We start from the raw sequence: 19,705 nt of genomic DNA, 5'->3' as shown, positions 1-19,705 counted from the left end.
GGCTGGTATGACATCAGCACAGTGCCAGGGACCCAGGCTCCTCTGCTCTGTCATCCCCAGGATGCTCTCCTCATCTTCACGGTGGAAGGCGGATCTCCACTAGCTTTATATTCCAGCCCATGAGAGTAAAAGGGCATACTGCCCTTTTATTTTAGGGGCATAACTTGGAAGTTACACACATAAGTTCTACTCACATCTCATTGGCCAGAACCAAGTCACCTGGCCACCTAGCTGCAAGGAAAAAAGGGAAATGTAGTCTTTAGCTGGGTGACTGTTTGTCCCCTAAATATCTCTTACTGTGGAAGGAGGGAGAACAGATACTTGGGGGGTAGGGAAGACACCAGCAGGTTTGGAACCCCGAACACCAGAGGTATCCTGGTCTTCATGCACTCAGTCCTGGCCAAGGAGAGCCCCGCTTTGTATCCATGTGTGTCTGAGAGGAGTCATTTGCAAACCAAGAGTTTTTTACAACTATAAATGATTGCTTCAAAGAAGTTTCTTTCTTTCTTTTTTTAAATGTTTTTTGAGATAGAGTCTCGCTCGGTTGCCCTGAGTAGAGTGCAGTAGCGTCAGCCTAGCTCACGGCAACATTAAACCCCTGGGCTCAAGCGATCCTCCTGCCTCAGCCTCCCAAGTAGCTGGGACTACAGGCATGAGCCACTGCGCTCAGCCTGCTCCAGAGAAGTTTCATCTTCATTTTTTATTGATCTTATTTATTTATACCCTTCATTGTTCAAAGAAGTATTAAAGAGACTTCTGTGGGACGGGTAGACTAATGCACTAGCTTAAAGTTTCTTTGCTCCCTGCATTTGATACAAGTGCAGGCTATGACTGAAAGGCACACCCCAAACCCCAACATACTTTTATTCCTTCTAGTAACCAACCCCAAGTATATTTGTTTTGTAACAGGGGAATTTTATCTACTGGACTTTCCGTAAAAGTGTTGTAAATATTTTTCCTGTCTCTAAAACTAAACACTGATTTCATTTTTAACCCTAGATTCTCTCTGGGGAAGGGTTACAGGGAAGAAAAGTATTGTGAATCGTCCTATGTATCAATAAGTTCTAAGAAAACTAATCTCAATCCCTTTAAAGTTTATGTTGAAGAAAACAACACTGTCTCATATTCTCGGGAAGTAAAAACCACTTGGCAAAACCCAAAAGAAAGCTAAAACTCTACTTAAATAAAATGTTTTGCAATGTCTTGGACGGTGTGTGGGTTTGTGTGCTTTAGACTATTTATGCAAGAGCAAGTGTGCGTAAGTGCACGTGTGTGCTGTGTGTATGCGTGTGTGCACACGTGTGCGTGCCTGTTTGTGAGCTTGCTGCTGTATGTGTGTGCACGTGCACGTGTGCGTGCGATGGGTGGCACTGGGGGGCAGTACGCAAAGCCTGCACTGGAGCTCTGTGTTGACTCCATAGATCATGTTGGCATTAGGGAGACAGGGCAAAGGTTTCGCCCCTCAGCTCAGTCCTCAATCTCTGCTTATTTTTTTCCTAACAAGGGACCATCCCCCTGCCACTCCCTAGCTTTTCTTCTCTGGCAGCAAATGAAGCAGCTGCTGAGCCAGCTCTGGTTTTCGGGAAGTCAGATGACCTTTTCCCTCCCATGGCTCTCTGCCTCTCCGTGTCCCTGGGGTGAACACTATGGACCCACTGATGGCTCTCCTTTGCCTGCTGCCCCTGTACCAAGGTAGGAGGCAGAGGAGGGGGATGTCGGGGTCCTCTGGGCCAGGCCAGTGCTGCCAGGTTGAGTTGCCACACGTGGAATGGACCGTGTCTTTTGCTTTCCTGTTCTCATCTGTGCCTTCCTTCTTTTCCCTGCTGCTGTCCCCGTGCCTGCAGGCCCGGCAGCTGCCGTTCTCTCGTGCCCTCAGAACGTGAATATCTCCGGCGGCACTTTCACCCTCAGCCACGGCTGGGCCCCTGGGAGTCTCCTCACCTACTCCTGCCCCCAGGGCTACTATCCATCCCCGGCGTCGCGGCTGTGCAAGAGCAGCGGACAGTGGCAGACCCCGAGAGCTACCCGGCTGACGAAGGCGGTCTGCAAACGTGAGGCTCCCTGTGGACCTTGCTCAGGGCGCCCCACCAGCGGCCACCCACCCCAGAACTTCTATTTAAGAGTTGCTCAGGGTGGCGCTTAACATGACTAGACGGTGTGGGAGGGATGGCAAAGCTGCCTTTGCAGAAGGACTTTTGAAATATTCAGAAACTTGCAATTGTCCGTAGAAAGGAATTGGGGGCAGGCTTCAGTAGAGATTGTGGGGTACGAAAGCCAGGGATGACTTTTTATGTACAGTTGGCTGCAGGGTAGTGACCTTTCAGAATGGATGCTGAGTGGTCCAGGAGTACTCTGGGCACCTGAGGATTGCAGGGAAGGCTGGGGTGGCCACGGCGTCAGGGGCTGAGGGATGTGGCTGTTTATCAATCAGTCTGAACGGTGTGAAGTTGCCAGTGTTCGACCAGTTGCCCAAACAGCAATTTCACATTAATATTCAGTATTAGGCTTCACCCTAATATTTCAAAGTTTTGACGACGAGTTGGCCGTTCCATGCATCCAGCAGACTGTCACCGGCCCAGTGCCAGCCCAGGTGTTACCCATCCATCCCCCTTTCTCTCTCTCCAGCTGTTCGCTGTCCGGCCCCCGTTTCCTTTGAGAACGGTGTGTACACCCCACGGCTGGGGGCCTACCCCGTGGGCAGCAACCTGAGCTTCGAGTGTGAGGATGGCTTCGCGCTGCGGGGCTCGCCTGTGCGGCAGTGCCGCCTCAACGGCATGTGGGATGGAGAAACCGCCGTGTGTGACAAGGGGGGTGAGTGCTCTGACCAGTGGGCTGCATGGGGCTGGTGGCTCCTGGGGAATCCTGGGCCAAATGTGTGCCCAGGAAGCCTCTGTGGGGACAGGGGTCTGGTGTTCCCTGTGCCACAATAATATTCCTGGATTTTGGTAAGTTGAGGTCCACAGGTCACTCATCACCGGTCTGCAGGGAGCCTGGCCCCAGGCCGCTGGTGCTAAGCGTCAGATCCAACATGTATGCTCCACACGCTCTGTCCAGCTTTTCTAAGTGCCTCAAAGCCAGACTTGAGATTCGGGCCTCAGGAATAACTGCAGGGAGGGGGTCAGGTATTGTGTTTGTGTGCCTACCTCTGGAGCTAGCTTTTAGTTCCAAGCCTGTCTCTGACTTTGACAGCCTTCGGGCAGGTGATTTAACCTCTCTATGCCTCAGTTTTCACATCTGTAAAATGGGAAGAGTAAGAGTGCCAACTTCATGGGATTGCCATCTGGATTAAATGAGTCAATGTTAGTAAGCACTTAGAACAGCCCCTGGAATTGGATAAATGCCACACATGCTTTTGATTTTGTTTTGTTTTGTTTTTTTTTCCTACAGACGGGGGTCTCACTATGTTGCCCAGTCTGGCCTTGAACTCCTGGGCTCAAACTATCCTCCTGCCTTGGCCTCTTGAGTAGCAGGGACTTCAGGCACATGCCACTGAGCCCAGCCACATATGCTTTTGTCATGATTATTACTGCCCCTGTGAATGGTGAGGGGCTTGACACAGGTGGAGATCCCAGGGTTCCCTGGAGCCACAGTCGCTTGTGGGTTTGGGGAGCTTCCTGGATCGTAGTTCTGAGTACATAATACTGAAGACAGAGTCCACAAGCTGGCAGGACCATACCCCCTCCCGGTGGCCCAGCCCATGGCTCCCCACTCATGCCCTGGAGTCTTTGCCAAATAGACATTTATTCAAACATAAATACAATTTTTAAAAAAATTGGGGTATAATCTATCTACAGTAAAATGTACAAATCTTAAGTATGCAGCTTGATGAATTTTTATACATGTATCTACCTCTGTGATCACCGCCCAAAACAGGGAACTCGCCCAACATGGCGGGAGGCTCCCTCCTGTCCCTCCCACGAGGTTACCACTCTTCTTTTTTTTTTTGAGACAGAGTCTCACTCTGTTGCCCGGGCTAGAGTGAGTGCCGTGGCGTCAGCCTAGCTCACAGCAACCTCACACTCCTGGGCTCAAGCGATCCTCCTGCCTCAGCTTCCCAAGCAGCTGGGACTACAGGCATGTGCCACCATGCCCGGCTAATTTTTTCTATATATTTTTAGTTGTCCGATTAATTTCTTTCTATTTTTGGTAGAGACGGGGTCTCGCTCTTGCTCAGGCTGGTCTCGAACTCCTGAGCTCAAACAATCCGCCCGCCTCGGCCTCCCAGAGAGCTAGGATTACAGGCGTGAGCCACCGCGCCCGGCCTAGGATGTGGTCTTTTATGTCCGGCTTCCTTTGTTCGACACTCTGCTTATGAGATCTAGCCATGCTGTTGTGTGTATAGGCAGTTTGTTCTTTTTCACGGCTGTGTAGTATTCCATTATATGAGCATATTACAATTTATTCATCCATTCTCCTGTCAGTGTGCATTTAGGTTACTTCCAGCTCGGGGCTTTTATGAGTAAAGCTCTGTGAACATTCTCGCACCTGACTTTTGGCGTACGTGGCACTAGTTTCTCTTGAGTCAACGACGTAAATGTGGACTTGCCAGGTCACAGGCTGGCATGCGTTTAGCTGTAGTAGAGGCCGACAAACCGCTTGCCCACGGGCACTGTGCCGTGGGACAGAGCTCTAGCTGCTCCACATGCTCTCCGACATTTGGGGTTTCCTGTCGTTTTAGTGTTAGTCCGTCCGGTGAGGGCCAGGCTTCAGGTGATGCCTCCCTGTGGCCTATGGCATGCACATGTCATCTATGGAGCTGTGGCGCTTGCCAGCCAGCACCTCCCCCGGGGCTGGGGAACAGATGCGGACTGAGTCCCTGGGTGGCACTGGGAAGCTGCAGCTGGCGAATGAGGCTGCTGGGTTCGGGACATTTTGTCTTGCTCACGGCTCTCCGTCCACACTCCTGGGAAGCACAGCTCTGGCATCTCCCGAGGGGGAGGCCAAGGGACCCTTGAAGGCTCTGAGGGCCCCGGGAGGAGGAAGAGCCTGGCAGGTGAGGGGGTGGGTGAGCGGGGCCAAGCAGGCCGAAGAGGCTGCTCATCTCTGTCTCCCTTTGCTCCCTTGCAGCTGGCCACTGCCCCAACCCAGGCATTTCAGTGGGCGCAGTGCGGACGGGCTCCCGCTTTGGCCTCGGGGACAAGGTCAGCTACCGCTGCTCCTCGAATATGGTGCTTACGGGGTCCGCAGAGCGGGAGTGCCAGGAAAATGGGGTCTGGAGTGGGACGGAGCCCATCTGCCGCCGTGAGTAGCCACACCGCCTTCCCCCAAGCCCCAGGGCACCCCCAGCCCTGCTGTGGCTGACCCTGTGTGGCTCTTCCCCCAGAACCCTACTCTTACGACTTCCCCGAGGATGTGGCCCCTGCCCTGGGCACCTCCCTGTCCCACTTGCTTGGAGCCACCAATCCCACCCAGCAGAAGAACGGTGAGTGTTTGAGGCAGGGATTGGGGCAGCAGGGCTCTGGGCCTGGCCAGAGCAGGGGAGGGAGGGAGCCTCCTGGAGGCCAGGGAGCCTCAGCGGGCTCAGTGACCAGAGGGAGGCAGGGAGGCTGCACCCCCTTGGCAAGAGTGCAGGAAGGAGGTGGCCATCTGACTCCTCCCCTTCCACGTTTCTCCAGAAAACCTGGGCCGCAGAATCCAAATCCAGCGCTCGGGTCACCTGAACCTCTATCTGCTCCTGGATGCGTCTCAGAGTGTGTCGCAAGACGACTTTCGCATCTTCAAGGAGAGTGCCTCCCTCATGGTGGACAGGGTCAGGAATTAAGAGCCTGCATGCGGAGGAGGCCTCCCTGCTTCACTGTCTCCCTGTCTCCTTCCCTTCCTCGCAGTCCCGCTCACAGCCCACCTTCTCCAAGAAGTCTTCCCAGATTATATCCATGCCATGCAGGAATCGTGAACTAATTTATATGATCGTAGTTTTTATTCCACCAATACTGTTGGGGCGCCTACTATGTGTCGGGCACTGTGCTGGGTGCTGGGGGACATCAAAGATGAACTTACTTGCTCGGAGTTCATGGTCTAGAACAGGGGTCTCCATACGAGGGGTGCTGAGATGATCCACGGGGCTGCGGCAGGAGAGTACTGGTACCCTTGTGGAATAATGTAAATTAAATTAACAATTTAGTGTTTGATGATTCCCTTTTAAGCTTTCATCGCTTTGTGGAGGCTTTCTGACGTGCATGACGTATTTGAACAGTGGCGCGCATTCCCATAGCGGGGTGCGTGCTCGCCGCCTTTACTGACAGGAAGCTGCTGGTTGAGGTTCCTCGGCGGCTCTTTGTTTCGTGACTATGCTTTCCACAGTAATCCATGCAGACAGGTGGTTTTCCCTCCCAGCTACGTAGCTACACGTTAGAGAGGGCACTTTCTGTGGTCCTTACAGTCTCTCTTAGGACTTAAAATTAAGTAACTCATTAAACTGCGAGGCGGCAACGTGCGACAAGACAGTTAGAGAAGTGACTGAGTGTCACGCGGACAAGCTCAGGTCCTGCCTCCAGCTCTTCCTCGTGGTGCGATGGGGCAAGGTAACAAGTCTCAGTTTCCTTAGCCATAAAACAGGGACCATGGTGCCCCTCACAGAGTGACATGAGGACTAAATGAGGAGAGAATCTGGCAAGGAGAACAGGCGCTCAGCAAGTGCTCCCACCCTGGCCTCCCTGGCTCTTGCCTGTCCGTCCGGCTCCCTCCTCCTCGAGGGCCTCGCGCTTGCTGTCTTGTCACCTCCCTTTGCTTCCAAGGCCTTCACGCAGCCTCTCACTTGCCCTGCACAGCTCTTCAGCTTTGAGATCAATGTCAGTGTCGCCATCATCACCTTTGCCTCCAAGCCCAAAGTCCTTGTGTCTGTCCAGCACGACAACTCCCGGGATGTGACGGAAGTGATCAACAGTCTGGAAAATGCCAACTATAAAGGTATGGGTGTCGTCACATGAGGTGTTGGGGGAGGAGAGAATGGACTCTGGGGTCTGCAGACAGATTCTGGACAAGTTAGAGAGAGAAAGGGTGAAGCCTTTTGGTGGCACTTGAGTCCCAGGTGGCACTCTGGTGTAGCTTCTACATCCAGAGTCCCAGTGAGGGAGTCCAGCTACCCCCCAGCTCTTGGCCCACTCTGACGTGTTGCTAATGAAATGCACCGTGGGGGTCCTCAGCCCCTCCCACGCGGTCTGGTCTTCGTGGCTGCAGGCTGCCGTCTCCCCGTGTCATTGCTCATCTGTGCGCTGTGTGAAGCTACCTAGGTGTCAGATAACAAATGGCTGAAACAACTCAAGTTCTTTGGAAGGTGCATTGGCTTTTCATGTTCGAAGAGGCAATGATGCCGAATCCCTACCTAGATGGCAAAGGTCTGAGTTTATCAAACCAATTGATAGATTGCATTCCCTACCCCCAGGTGGTAGGTGGGAAGTTTCTAAGGGAGTCTTTCCTCTTGGCATATTCCAGATCATGAAAATGGAACTGGGACCAACATCTACGAGGCCCTAAATAGTGTCTACCTCATGATGAACAACCAAATGGAACGCCTTGGCATGGAAACGGTGGCCTGGCAGGAAATCCGACACGCCATCGTCCTTCTGACTGACGGTGGGTATCGTCGTCCTGTGAGTGGGTGTGGAAGAGTCGGGGGAGCACCATATGGGGTCAAAAGATCTGCATTCTGGTTCTCCCTCTGCCACTCTGGGCCCCACTTTCTTATTATAAAATAGAAACGGCGTCGATGATGCTGACGGTAACCATGACAGCAATGATGATGACGATGGCTGCCCTCCTCTCCTCACACAATTTTTACGGAGAGCAATTTAAGTAGTTTATGTAAAAGTGCTTTGTGTTTGGAACACGTTAGCTCTTGTCACGAGCCGGGAGGTAACCTGGAGCTGGATGGGGAAACGCAGCTCTCGAGCAGGAGCATCGAGGGGCACAGGTGGAAGGCACGGTCTGCAGTGGCCTCGTCATTTGCCTCTTGATTTTGTCCAAATTACACAGCCCCTCCAGAGCTATTTTCTTGTCTATAAAATGAGGATACCCATGTTTCCTGGGGTTGCATGAGAATTAAAAGAGATAAAGTATATGAAGCTCCTGGCCAAGTGCCTGGAATGTAGAAAATTTCAGTAAAAGGAATATTTTGAAACCCATATAGGCAACGTAAGTGTTGAGGTTCTGGTTGAGGTTCCCCACTCTTCCAGAGCTCTGGGGAATCCCGATATCCACCCAGATGGAAAATTCTTTGCCTTCCCTGTTCTAGGAAAGTCCAATATGGGCGGCTCTCCCAAGATAGCTGCGGACAATATCAGAGAGATCCTGAACATCAACCAGAAGAGGAAGGACTATCTGGGTGAGCCCCTGCCCCACGTGAGCTGCCCCGCAGAGGGGCACCACGTCCTCAGCCAGGGGTCCCAGCATCTTGGCTCTGGCCTGGAGCCACATGGATTTATTTCTGTGTCGTTCTGGACACAGGCAGCCGAGTACCACGCTGAAAAGTCTGGGGCCACACTGCGTGTGGTCTCACCCTTGGTCTTGCCTTCAGTGGGCTGTGGCCACGGGCAGGTTGTTCATCTAAGGGGAAGAGAGCTGGGATCTTCCATAGACTGCCAGGGCAAGATGCTCAGACAAACTTGGCCTTGTGCAGAAAAACACCTAGTATATGTTAGCTGCCATCACCGTCCCCGCCACCAGCGTGGTCATCACCGTCTCATGTTTCAGGGACCTTCGCAGGAAGAAGGGGCCTCGATTCCTTGCGGGGAACGTCCCTAGTGTTTCCTCCTCAGCAGTACAGCTAGCTAACTAAGGCTTTGGCTGTTGCGGCCTCTAAAGGAACAATTCCTCCGGTTCAGACTAAACACAAATTGCACTGACCTTTGACCACAGAAGAATTTTAAAGGGAGACGCTTAGATAGGGAAGGCAGCTGGTTTTGAGCCCCAACATCTCACCTTCCCCTGAGGTCCTCTCCTTGCCATTCACGCTGCCCTGCCCCACCTGCCCCCCAGGGGTAAGCTGATCCCTCTTTGGAACTCTGGCTTAAGGAAGACAAAAGTCAAACCCCACTTCCTTCCTCCTTGGTGTCACTGGGCCAGGGTTAAATGCTCAAAAACATTTTATTAAGAAGAAGCAGAGAACCCAAAGGAGAATAGTCAAAGAAACACGGGGCATGATAGCTGTCTAGCTCCCGCTGTAACCGCTTCTGTCCGGCTGTTGCTGCCTTGCTTCCTGGCTGAAGGCTTCTTATCTGACCACCCTGCTCCTGTACACAACACAGGGCCCTCTGGCAGCAAAAGTGGGCCATGAGGGGCGCAGAGGGTGGGCGAAGAGCGGGCTCTGTGGGCCACCTTGGGGCGGTTCTGACTGGCACCGCGCTCCGACGCTGGGCACGGAGGGTTGTGCGGGTCCAGGGCCTCCCGTGGGAACAGGTGGCTTTAGGCCCTTCCCCCTGGCCCAACCTTTCGCCGAGGAAGACCAGATCTGAAGTTTTGTCTCCATGCTACATTCTGAGTTCTTTTTCGTCTCTCAGTCATTTAAAAGCCTGTCCTGGGCCAGGCGCTATTCTGAGCAGTGGGGACACAGCTGTGCAATGCCTGCTTGCATGGGACTGCCACTCTGCAGCGGGCCACGTAGGAGCATCCCGGGCTGCCTACAAACCTGGGTGGCTTAGAACACAGAAATGTATTCTCTCACTGTTCTGGAGATTAGAAGTCTGAACCTGAGGTGTTGGCAGGGCCGTGCTCCCGCCGGAGGCCCTGGGGGACTCCTTTCCGGTCATTACCAGCTCGTGGTGGCCCCAGGCGTGCCTTGGCTTACAGCAGCATCACCCCGACCTCTGCCTCTGTCCTCACCGCACCTTCCTGTACGCGTCTGTGTTATCGCATGGTGCTCTATGCAGACAGAGACCCAGTACCCATTTGTTTGGTCTGAATTCCCCTCTGCTTACAAGGACACCAGTCACTGGCTGAGGGTGGCCCTAATCCAGCGTGAACTCACTCGATTACAACTTCAAAGACCCTTTTTCCAAACAAGGTCAGATTCACAGGTACTGGGGGTTAGGACTTGAACATATCTTTTTGGGGGACACAATTCTACCTACTATAGGCAATAAATAAGAGAAGGAAACTGGGTACAGTGGCGCACGCCTATAGTTCCAGCTACTCGGGAGGCTGAGGTGAGAGGATCGCTCGAGCCCAGGAATTCGAGGCCAGCCTGGGCAACATAGTGAGACCCCATATCTAAACAAACAAACAAACAAACAAACAAAACAAGATAAAGAAACCATATAGCACAGCAGTGACTGGTGACATGGACTAAGGTATAAAATGAAGTGGGGGGTGGAGTTGAAAGTGTCTGGGGCATTGCAGTTTTAGACAGGGAGACAAGGTGGCCCGGGAAGGCCTTGCTGAGAAGGTGATATTTGAGCCAAGACTTAGAAAGGTAAGAAAGTGAGCCAGGTGGCAGTCTGGGGTGGGGTGAGCCTGGCACAGGGACAGCTGGTGCCGAGGGCCTGAGGTGGGCATATGTCTCGGGATTTGAGGAATTCCAGGGAGGCCGTGTGCTGGAAGAGAGCGAAGGGCAGGGAGTGGCAGGAAGTGAAAGCAGATAGGCAGCAGGGTGGGGGAGGCAGGGTCTGGCTCATGCAGGTCTTTGTTGGGCACAGTGAGTCCCAAATGACAGCCTCAGGTCTCGTGGGGTAGCGCCTCAGCCACAGGATTCTGGTGATTTCCCTCCTCCCCATCAGACATCTATGCCATCGGGGTGGGCAAGCTGGACGTGGACTGGAGAGAATTGAACGACCTGGGGTCCAAGAAGGATGGCGAGAGGCATGCCTTCATTCTGCAGGACACAAAGGCTCTGCACCAGGTCTTTGAGCATATGCTGGGTGAGTGAGTGTCAGGGCGGATGGGGAAGAGCCAGCTGGAGGCCCAGGTTGGGGACCTGGACACAGCTCCCCTCACCTGCCTCCTTCACCGTCTGATCCTCACACCCACAGATGTGTCCAAGCTCACAGATACCATCTGTGGGGTGGGGAACATGTCAGCCAACGCCTCTGACCAGGAGAGGACACCCTGGCATGTCACCATTAAGGTATCAGGAGAAAGGGGTGGGGCTTGGCTCCCAGAGGTGAAGGCAGCCATGGGCCAGAGACACAGCAACCCGAAGATCGCCTGTTCCCTTGCAGCCCAAGAGCCAGGAGACCTGCCGGGGGGCCCTCATCTCAGACCAGTGGGTCCTGACGGCGGCTCACTGTTTCCGCAACAGCGAGGACCGCTCCCTGTGGAGGGTCAATGTGGGTAAGGCGGTGCTGCACCAGGTCCCCAACCCTGAAGCCAGAGATCCCACCACCTGTCTTCAGCCTCTGGCCCCTTCAGGAGCCCTGGTCTAGCCTAATCTGCCGTTTTGTTCCCAGGGGATCCCAACTCCCAGTGGGGCAAAGATTTCCTTATTGAGAAGGCTGTGATCTCCCCGGAGTTCGATGTCTTTGCCAAGAAGAACCAGGGGATCCTGGAGTTCTATGGCGATGACATCGCCCTGCTGAAGCTGGCCCAGAAAGTGAAGATGTCCACCCACGCCAGGTGCCGGCATCTGGGTGGGAGGGTGCCCTTCATGGGAGAGTGCTCTGGGGAGCCCCGGAGCAGACACTGAGGACTGGCCAGAGTGACCCCCGCCCTTCTTCCCAGGCCCATCTGCCTTCCCTGTACAGTGGAGGCCAATCTGGCTTTGCGGAGACCCCAAGGCAGCACCTGTCGGGACCACGGTGAATGCTGGGGCTTAGGGTGCCTGAGAGCTGGGCCCGGGGCTTGGGGGTAATGACAAGGACTGGGCTGCAGTCCCCAAGCTGGCAGTCTGGATTCTGGGCAAGGGGACCAGCACCAACACCCCCTTCCCCTTGACTGCAGAGAGCGAACTACTGAACAAACTGAGCGTTCCTGCTCATTTTGTCGCCTTGAATGGGAGCAAACTGAACATTAACCTCAAGACCGGGACGGAGGTGAGGGGCTCAGGTCAGGGGTGCTGGGATGCCCCGGTGGCGGCTCCCGTCTCTCTTCCTTCTCCAGCTGCTTTCTCCATCTTACTCAGGTCACCCCTCCTCCAGGCCCTGCTGGTCTACTGGGTGTCCCTGCTCATTGCATTCTTCTCTCCTGCTCCACCCCTACTGCAGTGGACAAGCTGTATCCAGGTGGTCTCCCAAAACAAAGCTATGTTCCCCAACTTGACAGATGTCAGAGAGGTGGTGACAGATCAGTTCCTTTGCAGTGGGACAAAGGAGGATGACAATCCCTGCAAGGGTGAGTCTCCCCACCGTGCCTGGATTCCCAAGCGGAAGGCCACTGTGTCCCTGTGGCCAGTATGCATGCCAGGACACCAATAGGCTGCCCCAGATGACACTGTCTCCTGTCCTCCCTTGCCGGCAGGAGAATCTGGGGGAGCAGTTTTCCTTGAGCGGAGATTCAGGTTTTTTCAGGTGAGAGGGGGACGCTCTCAGGACTGGGGTTACAGGACCTCAGCCCTGCTGGGGGGATGAGGGAGGCCTTGGAAAGAGCCACGGAGGTTGGGCTTGGGGCTAGGGCTGTGCTAGCCTCCCACGCAGTTCTCTCCTTTCCTCTAGGTGGGCCTCGTGAGCTGGGGTCTTTACAACCCTTGTGTTGGTGCCACTGACAAAAACTCTCGCAAAAGGGCTCCCCGTGGCAAGGTCCCGCCACCGCGAGACTTCCACATCAATCTCTTCCGGCTGCAGCCCTGGCTGAGGCAGCACCTGGAGGGCGTCCTGAACTTTTTGCCCCTCTAATCATGGCCAGTGACCCCTCTGCTGTCCTGCCAGGATCTGCCATTGCTCCCACCTCCTGCCTCTGGACATCCACCCTCGCTCCTAACTGAGCAGGTCCTGTCTCCAGGATCCCAGAGGCAGTGCATGCAAGCTGGGCAAGCCCAGGCTCCTGCCAGCATGACTGCCCCGCCGCCCCCTCTCCTTGGCCTGTGCCCAGATCCCTCCCTGGTCTACTTGACTCACCTCCTTTCACTTTCACATGGAATTTCCCATTTATGAAATTAATAAAAATCAATGATTTCCACATCTGTCTGTGCCTCTGCCTGGGGCCAGGCAGGGCTGGTGGGTTGGGGGGAGGGGAGGCTGTAATGACTCCAGAACCTCAGAAAGGCAGGTCAGAGACCCCACTGGACAAACAGTGGCTGGACTCTGCCCCTTCACACACAGTCAACAGGGGAGCAAGCTGGGGGCCTTGTTTCTGCTCCCTAAGTCGGGGGTCTGGGCTTGTTGGGGAGGAGCTGGGGTCTGAGAGGAGGCATTGAAGGGGAGAGTCCTGGACCTTGGGCAGCAAAGGGTGGGACTTGTGCAGTTTCTATTTCCTCAATTGGCAGCTCCGTGGGGCCCTCCCGCTTGGCTGTTCCGGGAAAGTGATGCGGGCAGGGCAGGAGGGGCAGGCGGGGCAGCCACAGGTGCCAGGACACAGATTGCATAAAAGGCTGGGGGCTGGTGGGGGCAGGGGAAGGAAGGGAGAGCCACCAGGCCCGGGTCTGGAGTTTCAGCTTGGACACAGCCAAGCAGACACGCAGAGCAAGCCTGGACAGGCCATCCCGACCCCAGTTCCTGCTGCTCTCTTGCCGTCCACCACCATGAGGAGCGATCTCAGCCCCCGACTCTGCCTGGTACCCTTGGTCTTGAGCCTCTTGTCTGGAGGTAAGCAAGGGTCCCCTGTCTCCTCCTGCTGCCCCCAGCATCCCTCCTTGGTCTTGTGGGGCCAGGCTTAATTTGTCTTTCTCTTTAGGTGTGAGCACAACTCCACTGTCTTTGGCCCAGCCCGAAGGCCCCTGCTCTCTGGAAGGAATAGATATCAAAGGTGGTTCCTTCCGACTTCTCCAAGAGGGCCATGCACTGGAGTATGTGTGTCCTTCTGGTTTCTACCCGTACCCTGTGCAGACTCGCACCTGCAGATCCACGGGGTCCTGGAGCACCCTGCAGACCCGAGACCAAAAGATTATCAAGAAGGCAGAGTGCAGAGGTTTGAGGGCAGTGAGCGTGGGTGGTGGCCTAAGGGAGGGATGAGCAAGTGGCAGCAAGGTCAGGACTAGGACGAGATTGGAGCCATGTTGAGACCAGGCAGGCTGACAAGGTGAGCTGACCAGGAGCAGGAGCAGTCCTAGCGGGGCAGGCGGGAAGGAGGGGGAGGAAGAGGAGCTAACTTTTACTAAGCATTTACCCTGGGCTTCCAGGCAGCCCTGGAAATTAAGAGGACACTCAGAAATGGGAGGGAGGAGCCCCCACGGGATTAGGGGTATGTAGATGGTGCTCTTGTGGAACTGGGAATGCGCTGTTTCTCAGGGGCAGGGTCTCCGAGATCAGGAGGGATACCCTTAAGGCAGCCCTTCCCTCTTGATGACGTCTACTTGTCTCCCTCCCCAAAGCAATTCACTGCCCAAGACCACAGGCCTTCGAGAATGGGGAATACTGGCCTCAGTCCCTCTACTACAATGTGAGTGAGGAGATCTCTTTCCGCTGCTTTGATGGTTACACTCTCCGGGGCTCTGCCAATCGCACCTGCCAACCAAATGGCCGGTGGGATGGGCAGACGGCGATCTGCGAAGATGGAGGTGAGAAGTGTCCCCTCCCTCATCACCCTGTTTCTGACAGTGCTCCAGCCTGAGGAATGGGTACCTTAAATCTTGCTTTCTGCCTTGCCCTCTGGGCCTCAGGCTTGGGCGCTCACTCCATGTCTCATGCCTCTGCAGCGGGGTACTGCCCCAACCCAGGTATCCCCATCGGCACAAGGAAGGTGGGCAGCCAGTACCGCCTTGAGGACAGTGTCACCTACCACTGCAGCCGGGGGCTCACCCTGCGTGGCTCCCAGCGGCGAACATGTCAGGAAGGTGGCTCTTGGAGTGGGACGGAGCCTTCCTGCCAAGGTGACCCTTGACCTGTGACTCCAGGTCAGATCCTGCTTTCCCATCCTTCTGTCTCCACACCAGGGTACTGTCTTCTCTCCTCACCTCAACCTGCTCCTTCCTCACTTCTTTTAAACCTCCTTGTAGGACTATCTCACTCCTTAGCCCTTTCCACCCTGGAAACTCACCATCCTGTCTCTCTGGTCATGTGTCCCTGACCACTCCAGACATTTGACCTGATTTCTGATCTCTCCCAGACTCCTTCATGTATGACACCCCTCAAGAGGTGGCAGAAGCCTTCCTGTCTTCCCTGACAGAGACCATAGAAGGAGTCGATGCTGAGGATGGGCACAGCCCAGGTTTGGATACACAGAGGGGAGGTGGTGGGGGAATTGGGGAGGATGAGGCAGGAGAACCATCAGCGCTGGAGCCTGAGTCTCTCTGCTGGCATCCAGGGGAGCAACAGAAGCGGAAGATTGTCCTGGACCCCTCGGGCTCCATGAACATCTATCTGGTGCTGGATGGATCAGACAGCATCGGGGCCAGGAACTTCACAGGGGCCAAGAAGTGTCTAACCAACTTAATTGAGAAGGTGGAGTCCCCCTTCCCCTGAACCTGGGACTCTGTATAAACCTCACTGCCCTTCCAGAACTAGCTCCCTGATAATCCTAGCCCTTCTGAACGACAGGGTCCCAGAAAATCTCCAGGTCCTATCTGTCCTCCTTCCCTTTTACTTGAAGCAGTCTCTTGACTGTGAACAGACTCCTCCATGAACATTAGCCCTTGGGCCTCTTACTACGACCTTCCTTGTCCCGGAAAAGTTGCTGAATTCTCTAAATCATAGTATTCCACTTTCAATGCCCTGACTCCTTGCTCCCTCACCCACAGGTGGCGAGTTATGGGGTGAGGCCAAGATATGGTCTAATAACATATGCCACATACCCCAACATTTTGATCAGAGTGTCTGATCAAAAGAGCAGTGATGCAGACTGGGTCACCGAGAAGCTCAACGAAATCAGTTATGAAGGTCAGAGGTTAGGGAAGGGAATGGTGGGAGGTCTACTTTGGGGTCAGAGAGGCCAGAAGGTTCAGGAGTTTTGTGTGGAGGGGGTAGTGAGACCATGTTGAGGGGGACAGGGAGGACCACTTTGTAGTCAAAAGCTCAATAGCAGGTTCATTGGGCAGTGGGGTGAGTGGGAACTTATTAGGGGCTGGTGGGGCCACTTTGTGGCCAAAGGGAAGTCAGTGGGATGATGGTCAATGCAAAAAGTTGAAAGGTGAGGAATCTCAGTTGCTGGTAGGCCTCTGGGATTCAAGGATGCTGTGGAAGACCAGGTGAGGTGATGACCTTTTCCCTCTGCACAGACCACAAATTGAAGTCAGGGACTAACACCAAGAAGGCCCTCCAGGCAGTATACAGCATGATGAGCTGGCCAGGCGATGCCCCTCCTGAAGGCTGGAACCGCACCCGCCATGTCATTATCCTCATGACTGATGGTCAGAAGGGACCTTTCTCCTGTCCCACCCTGTCAGACCAGCATGTGGCCCTTAAGTCCACTTGTAACACTAGACTCATAGTTGGGTCCCTGAATGCCCTCCTTCCCTTTTACTTGAAGCAGCCTCTTATCTATTAACAGACTCTTCCACGAACCTCAGCCCTTGAGCCTCTTACTATGACCTTTGTCCCAGAAAAGCTGTGAATTCTCCCAACCATAGTATTCTACTTTCAATGCCCTGGTTCCTTGCCAAAAGCCAGATCAGTGCTGGCTGTTGATCTCTCCTGTGACCCTTTACAAGGAAGGACCCTTCTCCCTAAAGTCCTCTGTGATCTGCCACCTCTGTCCCCTCCTCAACCTGGTCACCCAGCCATGTGTGTCACTGCCTCTAGCCAATTTATCTTTCTTGACCCTCTTTCATCCTTATCTCCCACCCTCATGGTCCCTGTCTTTCTGCAGGCTTGTACAACATGGGTGGGGACCCAGTCACTGTCATTGATGAGATCCGGGACTTGCTGAATATTGGCAGGGATCGCAAAAATCCAAGGGAGGATTATCTGGGTGAGTGACCGGCCCAGGACGCAGCACCACTCTTCCTCAGGGCCTGGACCCTCACTCTCCCTCTTTCTCCCTCAGACGTCTACGTGTTTGGGGTCGGGCCTCTGGTGGACCAAGTCAACATCAATGCTTTGGCTTCCAAGAAAGACAACGAGCAACATGTGTTCAAAGTCAAGGATATGGAAAACCTGGAAGATGTTTTCTACCAAATGATTGGTAGGAAGATACAAGAAGGGCATTAAGAACTCAACTCTCTCCAGACCGCCCTGAAGTCACTCATTTCTCCTCTACCCCCGAAGCCCTAGCAGTCTGGAAAGCTTTTCTCATTCCTCCTTCTCTACCTCAAGTGTCACTATTCCTGTTTCCCGGCACTGTCTACTCCCTAATCTCAGAATCACAGAGCTCTGAGCAACTTCAGAGATCTATGGTCCCTCATTTGACCAAAGTGGAAACTGAAGTTAAAACAGGTCAAGAAACAGCAAGCTACCAACAGGGTTGGGTCTGAAAACAGCCTAGCCTCTGATAGCTTAGTCCCAAGTGCTCTCCACTATACCACAGTAGTTCTGTCTCCCAACACGAGGAGACAAACGGCCCGGCCTCTCCCGTTCTCCTCGTGGGCCTCTGCTCCTCGTCAGCATGCAGGGACCCCGCCCCAGAAGGCTGCTGCCATTTGAGTATGAAGTGCTCCCAGCTTTCAGCACATTCTCCTTCTCTGCCAGATGAAAGCAAGTCTCTGGGTCTCTGTGGCATGGTCTGGGAACACAGGAAAGGCACTGATTACCACAAGCAACCATGGCAGGCCAAGATCTCAGTCACCGTGAGCACGGCATTCTAGTAGTGGGGACTTGCTGGGGGTGGGGTCGGGGTGAAAAGGGGGTAGGGGAAGGGCAAAATGTTCATATGAGATTGTGGTTTGGGAAGGCTGAACTTCCCCCCACTCCCGTTCTGTTTCCAGCGCCCTTCGAAGGGACATGAGAACTGCATGGGGGCTGTGGTGTCTGAGTACTTTGTGCTGACAGCAGCACACTGCTTCACTGTGGATGACCAGAAACACTCGATCAAGGTCAGCGTGGGTAAGGACGCAACTGACTGGTCCTGAGCTGCAGCTACACTCTGTGGGCAACACCTCCCACCTCAAGATGCCACACTCCACCTGTCCTAAATGCAGCCCCTCCTCTGCACCCCGGACCAGTCAGCGATGGGGAAGACTTGAGTTAGGAATGACATGGGGCCAGAGGCAGGCGGCTGCCCACAGAGAAGTGATACCTCGGCTCTCCTACTTCAGGAGGGAAGAGGCGGGAGTTGGAGATAGAAGAAGTCCTATTTCACCCCAAATACAACATCAATGGGAAAACGGCAGAAGGAATTCCTGAATTCTACGACTATGACGTGGCCCTGGTGAAGCTCAAGAATAAGCTGACGTATGACCAGACTCTCAGGTGAGAGAAGCTGGATCCCTGAGTAGGAAAAGTTTGGGAAGGCGGGATGAAATAATACTTGGGTGAGAGGCGGGCCCAGTTTGCTGTCCCTGACCGTCCCCTTCTCCCAAACAGGCCCATTTGCCTCCCCTGCACCGAGGGAACAACTCGAGCTTTGAGGCTTCCTCAGACAGCCACTTGCCAGCAACACAGTGAGACATACTCAGGGAGAGGACAAGGATGAGAATCCAAGAGACAAGAGGGGCACGAGAGGGAGGTGCACTAGGAGCAGATGTGCAGCCCAGGGCCTAGCTCATGGCAAGGCCTTGAGGGGCAACTGCTGATGACAAAGTCAATGGGGAGATGGTGGTGGCGGTGGGAGCAGCTGAAGTGACCCAGTCTGTCCATCTGTCCAGGGGAAGAGCTGCTCCCTGCAATGGATGTCAAAGCTCTGTTTGTGTCCGAGGAGGAGAAGAAGCTTACTCGGAAGGAGGTCTACATCAAGAATGGGGATAAGGTGAGCAATGGGGATCCTAAGGCGGTCCTCTAGGCCCAGATCCCTCCTAAGCCACCTTTGTTCATCGCCCCTTTCTCCTGTCCTCCCCACCCCCCTACAGAAAGCCAGCTGTGAGAGAGATGCTCAATATGCCCCAGGCTATGACAAAGTCAAGGACATCTCTGAGGTGGTCACGCCCAGGTTCCTTTGCACTGGAGGGGTGAATCCCTACTCTGACCCCAATACTTGCAAAGGTGCGAGAAGGCTCTTTGGTGGTACTACAAGTACCTGAAGCCCCGGAGTCCTTTTCCCTACAGCTTCTCCTCTTACGCAGGTGATTCTGGAGGCCCCCTGATTATTCACAAGAGAAGTCGCTTCATTCAAGTAAGTCCTCCCTCTCCTCTCTGTGGGGAGATGCCAGGTGGTTGGCATGGGCCCCAAAGCAGGGGAGCTCATGCATGTGGCCAAGAGCGGGAGGTGGGCAGAGTCTGCCTCGCCTTAGGCTGAGAGGAGCACAGGGCTGAGTCGGATCCCTAGTCTGATTCCTTTAGATCGGCTCAGACTCAAGTGGGAACAGCCAAGCTTCTGGGATCAGGAAGGAATTCTACCAAATGCCCCACACGACTCCTCCTTGCCTCTGCAGGTTGGCGTAATCAGCTGGGGAGTGGTGGATGTCTGCAAAAACCAAAAACGGCAGCAGCAGGTACCTGCTCATGCCCGAGACTTTCACATCAACCTCTTCCAAGTGCTGCCCTGGCTGAAGGAGAAACTCAAACACGAGGAGCTGGGTTTTCTTTAAGGGGTGTCTTGCTGGAAAGGAGGGTGGCATTGAATTAAAACAGCTGCGATAATACCTGTGTTCCAGATC

General features: G+C 54.2%; 2 protein-coding genes across 3 annotated transcripts; both read left to right on the top strand.

The window, feature by feature from the left end:
• Positions 1-1,373: 1,373 nt before the first annotated feature.
• Positions 1,374-13,045, top strand: C2 (complement component 2). Of its 2 annotated transcripts, none has more exons than XM_012653678.1 (18): positions 1,374-1,692; positions 1,845-2,051; positions 2,626-2,811; positions 5,068-5,241; positions 5,324-5,422; positions 5,616-5,749; positions 6,768-6,906; positions 7,432-7,572; positions 8,231-8,320; positions 10,710-10,850; positions 10,962-11,056; positions 11,151-11,262; positions 11,379-11,544; positions 11,650-11,726; positions 11,869-11,960; positions 12,132-12,258; positions 12,385-12,434; positions 12,579-13,045. In XM_012653678.1, exons 1-18 carry the CDS (start codon positions 1,647-1,649, stop codon positions 12,756-12,758), a joined length of 2,256 nt encoding a protein of 751 aa, XP_012509132.1. In that variant the 5' UTR covers positions 1,374-1,646; the 3' UTR covers positions 12,759-13,045. The 2 variants fall into 2 exon arrangements, with proteins under 2 accessions (XP_012509132.1, XP_012509133.1); XM_012653679.1 differs by having other exon boundaries at positions 1,419-1,692; positions 12,561-12,626.
• Positions 13,046-13,088: 43 nt separating this feature from the next.
• On the top strand, positions 13,089-19,688 carry CFB (complement factor B). The gene is made up of 18 exons (XM_012653677.1): positions 13,089-13,667; positions 13,756-13,989; positions 14,393-14,578; positions 14,717-14,890; positions 15,127-15,228; positions 15,325-15,461; positions 15,758-15,896; positions 16,235-16,366; positions 16,825-16,926; positions 17,002-17,139; positions 17,643-17,740; positions 17,879-17,996; positions 18,209-18,362; positions 18,477-18,553; positions 18,758-18,858; positions 18,959-19,091; positions 19,172-19,221; positions 19,481-19,688. Exons 1-18 carry the CDS (start codon positions 13,388-13,390, stop codon positions 19,634-19,636), a joined length of 2,511 nt encoding a protein of 836 aa, XP_012509131.1. The 5' UTR covers positions 13,089-13,387; the 3' UTR covers positions 19,637-19,688.
• Positions 19,689-19,705: the final 17 nt, after the last annotated feature.

The sequence above is a fragment of the Propithecus coquereli genome, unplaced genomic scaffold, assembly GCF_000956105.1.
Source record: "Propithecus coquereli isolate 6110/MARCELLA unplaced genomic scaffold, Pcoq_1.0 Scaffold426, whole genome shotgun sequence".
NCBI lineage: Eukaryota > Metazoa > Chordata > Mammalia > Primates > Indriidae > Propithecus > Propithecus coquereli.
The sequence above is the reverse complement of the archived record's forward strand: the minus strand, read 5'-3'. Positions and strand labels throughout refer to the sequence as shown.